This window comes from Podarcis filfolensis (assembly GCF_964270895.1).
Source record: "Podarcis filfolensis genome assembly, chromosome: 16".
NCBI classification, from domain to species: Eukaryota; Metazoa; Chordata; class Lepidosauria; order Squamata; family Lacertidae; genus Podarcis; species Podarcis filfolensis.
Window position 1 is genome coordinate 5,468,769 of NC_139620.1, and position 7,661 is coordinate 5,476,429.

At 45.8% G+C, this 7,661-nt stretch overlaps 1 protein-coding gene across 2 annotated transcripts in view; it reads left to right on the forward strand.

Moving 5' to 3' along the window:
- Nucleotides 1-763, forward strand: part of LOC310751802 (intelectin-1-like) — a 19,581-nt gene extending 18,818 nt beyond the window's left edge. For both annotated transcript variants that reach the window (XM_083591478.1, XM_083591475.1), the window contains one exon: nt 496-763. In XM_083591478.1, coding sequence (XP_083447604.1) covers nt 496-631 — 136 coding nt within the window. In that variant the 3' untranslated portion in view covers nt 632-763. The remainder of the gene's footprint in view (nt 1-495) is intronic.
- The last annotated feature ends 6,898 nt before the right edge of the window (nt 764-7,661 follow it).

Below are 7,661 nucleotides of genomic sequence, written 5' to 3' on the forward strand. Positions count from 1 at the left end.
GGGTAGTTGCTGCCTCTCAGACTAACCTACCTCACAGGGTTGTTGCGGGGATTAAACGAAAGGGGGGGGGGGAAGGAAACCATGTATTCCACCTTGCAGGGGAAAAAAGGTGTGATAAATACCGTATTTTTTGCTCTATAAGACTCGCTTTTTCCCTCCTAAAAAGTAAGGGGAAATGTGTGTGCGTCTTATGGAGTGAATGCAGGCTGTGCAGCTATCCCAGAAGCCAGAACAGCAAGAGGGATCGCTGCTTTTGCAGCGATCCCTCTTGCTGTTCTGGCTTCTGGGATTCAGAATATTTTTTTTCTTGTTTTCCTCCTCCAAAAACTAGGTGCGTCTTGTGGTCTGGTGCGTCTTATAGAGCGAAAAATGCGGTAAATAATAGTAAAAGAGGCAGGATAAGTTTGGGAGCTGCTTTGTCCCGCTGGCGATGCCGAATATGATGAAGGCCACTCCCAGTTCCGAGCTAGACTCTCCCAAATTTCCTTCCTCCAGTTCTGTGTCGGTGGAGGAGGGTACTTTCCGGAATCAAGCCGGCAGTGCGGCGACTACACGGCCTTCGACTGGGAAGGCTACGGCACGCACACTGGCTGGAGTGCTTCAAAACAGTTGCTGGAGTCTGCGATGCTGATCTTTTACCGCTGAGTCTAAGACCGCTGCCGATTCTCTGAGCACCAGAGCTTTGGACTGGAGAATGAGGACGTTCCCCCCCAGCTAAATCTCATCTCATGTCAACAAGGCTAATACAACCATCTGGTTCATACGAATCTTAGTCTTTCTTGCATCATCCCATTAAAAGCATCGCGCCACTGCCCACGAATTCTAGTTTCGTCTCTTCGTGGTTGCATTCTGACCAAGCTGTCTGCTTACAACATTGCGGGGGAACGGAATGAATATCGCTGTTTGGGGGAAAGGAAGGTATTTGTGACAAGGGGGCGGAAATTTATATCAGCTTGCATTTGAGTTGCAAAGCTGTTTCATTTGCCCTTCCCGAAATACTATGTGAAGCAGAACCGCCCTTCCAAATTGGCACCTTCTCGAATTCTGTGGTGCAGTTCTCCATTCAAATGAAAATGGTATATCAGGAGAAACTGTGCCTAAAGAAGTATATATTTGTGATGCATTCTGTCAGGGTGGTTCTTTGCCAAAGTGTGTACATTAGGCACAACTGCATGCAATAATAATAATAATAATTGTCTGTGTCAGGATGATATGTGGGTGCTAGCCGAGATAAAAACCTGGAATTCCAGCCAGCTTTTACAAGATTTATTAAGTCCAAAAACTATGTACAGTACGGAGCTCTTAAAAGCATGTCTTCCTCAGTTGCCATCAGTTGCTGGAAGTGGCTCGTGCCTTTTCCCTTTCCAGCATAGAAACTTCCTGAGCCCCGCCCTTTCCTCCTCTCCTTATGTATAAACCAAAGCATTGGAGGCTGTTCCTTTCTCTCTGTTTCTGTGTTTCTTGACAGCCCCTCCTCCTCTCTCTGATGAAATGCAGCTGCCATAGCTGTCAACTTACAGATTTGAAAATAAGGGACCAGCAGCCTCGAAAATAAGGGACCAGCAGCCAGAATAAGGGATTTTTTGGGCACAGGTATGTTCAACTTCTGAGCCCCTTCGAGCCAAAGGCAGAAAGCCCAGCCAGCAGCCAAACGAAGCCTCATCAATAAGGGACAGCAGCGGGACATGGTGCTGGGATAAGGGACTGTCTCGTCAAATAAGGGACGCTTGACAGCTATGGCAGGTGCTCATTAAAGGAGGTGGCTCCCTGTACATTCTGATCTCTCCCCCCTTCTCAGCCAACACATCCCTGACAGTATGGATTATTATCATTATGAACTTTATTACCGTATTTTTCGCCCTATAGGACACACTTTTTCCCCTCCAAAAATGAAGGGGAAATCTGTGTGCGTCCTATGGGGCGAATACAGGCTTTCGCTGAAGCTTGGAGAGCTAGAGGGGTGCGCACCGACCCCTCTCGCTATCCAGGCTTCAGGAAACTATCAGCAAGCCTGGGGAGCCCGCCGGGCAGACATCCGCAGCGTGGGGAGCCATGCGGGAGTTCCCGCAGGGCTCCCCACGCTGCGGATAGCAGCCTGCCGCCCGGCGCGCAGGATACCCTGAAGCAGAGCGGTGCAGCGCCGCCATCCCACTGTTCCCCGACCTGGTTTTTTTTTGGGGGGGGAAATAAAGGAATTTTTCCCCCTTTATTCCCCCCCCCAAAAAAACTAGGTGCGTCCTATGGGACGAAAAATACGGTAACTACCTTTCACCAGCAGGCCCCAGGGCAGGTTATCACCCTTTAAAATTCAGAATTAAAACAGTTAAAACATATTGAATTCGCATTAGCTTTGGTCATCCTTGTTTAAAACAAAAGCTGGTCTGTCATCCACTCAAAGCTCCTCTTCTTTAGTTTGTAGAAATAAGGGTAACTCAAGACTCATGATCTTTTTGAAGATTTGCCGTGGGCTTGAAAATCCCTTCCTAATCAGATTTTTTACTCCTCCAGGGAAGTTTGAGATTCACTTGAAAGGTCAGTCAGCATCTTGTGATCGCTGCTGAATGGACCATTTTATTTCTGGATGGACTTTTTTTGGGGAGGGAGTACTCAAAGTTTCAGTTTTGATTGAAGGATTGTTTGAATGGAGTTTCCATCCTTATTCTCCTGTTTTGCTGAGGGGTATCCTGGCTCTGCCTCCAAAAAAAGACCCCTAACAACAACAGTGTTATAAGAAAAACTGCTCCTTTTTCCTTATGGGGTATTCTGGAGCCCATACAGAGTCCTTAAGTGGGTTCCCTATCAGTAGAAGAAATAACAGAGGCCAACCAGAGTATACTGAGAAGCAAAGCAGCTAGTAAGCCTGATCTTTATTCAAGGAACTATTGCAACAGGGTCCCCACTCACCACACGCAGGAGGGAGGAGAACCCTGAACAACGGTGCACAAGCCCTTATATATACTCTTGAAATTGCCCACCCTGGAGCCCAAGACCATCTCCCAAAACATCATGCATACATCACAGAAGGAGGCGGTCCACAGCAGAAATCCTGTCTGCCAGGATACCAGATAATGGTCACTGGTTGCCTTACCTGGGCAGCCTGGCCATTCTTTTGTGATGGTTAATACTTTTACTTCCTGAATCCAGGTCACAGGCTCACCCTATTCATACGCAAATGCGCCCTTAAGACAGGATTTGCAAGCAAAAAGACCATGGGAAGACTTTCCCCTTACAGCAGAGGAATATTTGAGGTCATTGGGAGAGTCAAAATGGCTTCAGGATTGCTCTCCTGTACTATTTCAGACACATGGTTAATATATTTAGATATGTGTGTATTTATGAATATTTATTTTATATTTCCAGGGGTCAGCAAGGTTTACCTCGCCTGGGATGGTTCACTCCAGCGGAGATCCCTCTGTGGGCTGGATTGTGTGTGCGCGCTCATGCGTGCGCCCAAGATTTCCAGCATCTGTGTCTGCGCACATGCGATTTCTGGCATCTATGCATGCGCAGACACAGCTTCCGGCACCGTGGAAGTGAGTCCCTGCGCTGTGCAGCACATGGGGACTCGCCAAGTAGGCGGCTCAGTTTGGGGGCAACTCATGGGCCGGTTAAATGACCCCCTTGGGCCTTAGGTTGCCTACCCCGGTTTGAGACCTTAAAGTTCTTAGAACAAGAGCAAGAGGCAGGATCGGAGTTCAAGGACATATTTCCAGACAGGCAAAAAGACCCCCAGGAAGGTGCAAAGCAGGGAATGTGAGAGACATGGTGTGGGGAGAGTCACAGGGGGTAGACAGAGTAGCTTAGGGGGCCACATCTGGCTCCCAGGCCTGAGCCCCCACCCTCATTATAGACGATGTAATATACTCAGAGTCAAGAGTGGATTTCATGCTCTTTATTCAGCTCATAGTAGTGAGGAGGAATGGAAGTTCCCCCAGAATGTCTGCTTTATATACATTATGGGCCCCAACGTGATTGGCTAATTCCGGGATTCTCCTGTAGGCCAATCAGGTTGCGGATTCACTTCCACCTGGAGCTGGATTGGGTGGTTCCTGTGGACCAATCAGACTGCTGCATTCTGAAACCTATTGTTCTAGGACCAATCAGACTGCTGCATTCTGAATCCTATTGTTCTAGGACCAATCAGATTGCTGCATTCTGAAACCTATTGTTCTAGGACCAATCAGGCTGCTGCATTTTGGATCCTGTTCAACTCAGTACATAACATACGACCACCTTCTTGCTTTCCGATAAGCCCTGCTTAAGAGAGTTAGCAACTGCTTCAGATTCAGGTAACTTAGTCAGACTGAAAGTTGTGGTCAGGAAAGGGAAGATATGCCTTTACATTTTCCAGCAGATATACACAATGTAAAACTTCATTTATTTACATTAATTATTATTAACCATCAAGGAAAGAAATGTGAGTCACAGGATTAGTAAAGATTGAAAAATAAATGTAAAGACCTGCTCACCTCCCTTTTACATGTTTGCGAGGAATGTGGGTTACATGTTACTCTTCCCCCCTAAAAAAAATGTTTAGGGGTATTCTCATTTTCCTACTCGTATTGAAATACTGCCCCTCAATGAGGCCAAACTTAGATTCAGAAAATGTTTAGGGGTGTGCGTCTCCCCAGAAAAAAGCACTGCATGTAGGGGATTCCCTGCCTGGAGTTTACAGAAGGAAGAATCTCAGTCTGGTTTCTATTTTAGCATGAAGCTCCCTTATCTACCCAACTCATACACCCAGGAATGAGTCAAAAACCGAAGCGAAACCGGCCTTTGCATTTTGAATTACTATTATTATTTGCTCCTCTCCAAATTTTGCAGTGCAGTTCTCCAGCCAAAATATCTGTGCAAAATAAAATTTTTAAAAAATGTGGCATTAGCGGAAAAATGTGTGTACAAAAATTGGCAAAAATGGCATATGAAAATGCACAAAGTCAAGGGAAAGCCCTTGCAGTCCTTTGAATATCAGGGAATATTGCACTGAAATATGGGCATTGTAGGATAAAGGTAAAGGGACCCCTGACCATTAGGTCTAGTCATGACCAACTTTGGGGTTGCGGTGCTCATCTCGTTTTACTGGCCGAGGGAGCCGGCGTACAGCTTCCGGGTCATGTGGCCAGTATGACTAAGCCGCTTCTGGTGAACCAGAGCAGTGCACGGAAACACCGTTTACCTTCCGCCGGAGTGGTACCTATTTATCTACTTGCACTTTGACGTGCTTTTGAACTGCTAGGTTGGCAGGAGCAGGGACCAAGCACAGGAGCTCACCCCATTGCGGGGATTCAAACCGTTGACCTTCTGATCGGAAAGTCCTAGGCTCTGTGGTTTAACCCACAGCGCCACCGCGGGAACCAAAATGCTGACCGATTTTCATGAACTTTCCCCCCAAGTAACTCAAAGTGGCATGCCTTCTATGGGTGGGTAAGGGTCAAGAGAGCTTCCTTTAAGAGGACTCGGTTTATTTTGTTGCTATTTTTTACAGCTGTTTCCCCAAAACATCAATAAAAAAACTTAACCGGAGAAGCACCGAAGCCACTAAAAACACAACCTTCAGTCCGGCTGTGGAAAGTGTCTGCTCTGTGTGAAGTCCCAGAAATTTTCACCATGTTGTTGTTGCAAGCCTCCTCTTTTGGCATTTGCAAATCCGTAGCAAAAATAACCAAAATCATGTAAGGGGGAACAGATTATCATGTGCTCATTATGTCACAGTGTGAAATTTATTCCTCTTTACTTCCTCTTCCTTTAATTGTGTTGTTGGCATTTGCATGCTGCTGCGTAGCATGAGGTTTTCTGTGTGGCTTAGAAAAAAATTAATTAAAAATCATTTTGCATACAGCCATGATATTCAAAAACCCTGTGTAAATACCTTTCTCTAAAAAACCCCACACTCTTTGCATTTTCAGAATTAAAAACCACAAAGAAAAGAAAAGGAAAAGGTTTTCTATATATTCCCTTACTCAGCGCTTTCCTTCCTTCTAAAAATAATGTTTAGGGTGTTAACGGAGAAATCTGAGGGCTCCCTTGGACAAAAAAACAAGGGCACCAGCCAGGAATACCAGAGCAAAACAGCAGCCAGTAGGCTTGGTCTTTATTGAAGACTGTCGCGACAGGACTCCCACCTGCCACCAGGTGAAACAAAATGGAAGCCCAGAACAAAAGAAGACCCCAACTTTTATCAGTTACTAATCCCCCAAACTACACCCCTAGAACTACATCACAAGTACATCATGATTACATCATTGACACATCACAAAAAGGAGGGGTTGAGGGAGGAGTTGTATAGGTAACCTGAGTATCTTGTCACCTGGCTGGTTCCTCCTTTCCCCCTCCCCATTAGTCATTTCCAGAGGACAAAGGGAAGTTGGCAGTTTCCTGCCCCCAGAGGGAAGATCTGATCATTGTCCTTTGTTCCAGTCCGTGTTGAATCCACTCCCATATGCAAGTCCTTTGTGACCTTGATGGTCTTCTGTCTGGGACCATCAGGGTTGGCATAGCAACTGGGCAGGGCTCCTATGTATGTGCTGGTATGCTCAAGGGATAATGGCTGCCCTGTAGCAAACCTTCCCCGTTTTGTAGTCCTTCCTTCATGGAGTAAAATAGAAGAGGAACGGTGCAGATCTGATGTATGGTTAATTTTCTATGAATTTATAACAGAAGCGTAGCGTATGTCGTGTGTGTGTGTGTGTGTGTGTGTGTGAGTGTGTGTGTGTGTGTCTCGAGTTTGTATAAACTGAATGATTGGGGGGGTTTCCTGCGACAAGGGGTACTCTAATTTTCCTACTCATATTGAAATACTGCCCCTTAATGAGGCCAAACTTAGATGCACATAATGTTTAGGGGTGTGCGTACCCCTGCATCCCCCCAGAAAAAACCAAACACTGCCCTTTGTAAAGATTTCTGAGTAATCTTGACAGCTGTGGAATAAGAAGGCAGGTCCTCTTTAGGCTCAGTAACCAGTTAAAAAACAGGAGGCAGAGAGTTTAAAAAACAGGAGGCAGAAAGGAATGTAAGATGTGAGCCCCACCATGGACTGGTATAAGAGCTTGTTAAAATTCTCTGTAGTCTGTGCTTCATCATAATCTTTGCTTTGACTGTAAGCAGGGGAAAAACTCAGTTCCTGACTAAGAAGTCATGAGCATAAACTCATGACCGTAACATAAACAGCTGAGTTTTCAAAAAAACAAACAAACAGGGCCAGCAGCTTTTACCCTAAATATGGAACTGTTGATAGAAGCAACATTTCTTGAGCTGGGACTCGTGGAGCTCCGGTGATTCTGAACATTGAACAATTCAGGGCAGACAAAATAAAATAACTTCTTTATGCGGCTCGCAGTTAAACTGTGGCACTCCAGTGATGAACATCAACTAGGGTAGCTATAAAAGAGGATGAGACAAATCTGAGAAGGACAATTAGCCGTGATGGTTATGCTCTGATTCCATAGCTGGAGGCAGAGATGCTTCTGAATATCAGTGGCTGGAAGCCAAAAGGAGGGAAGAGTTGCTCTTATGCTCAGATCCTGATCGCTCAGGATACTTGCAAGAAGTATCTGCCTGGCCATTGCAAAACCTCCAACATTTCTATGTTGAAAATAGGGACATCCTAAGGAAAAGAGGGACATTCCGGGATCAAATCAGAAACCGGGACGGTTTCTGTAAAT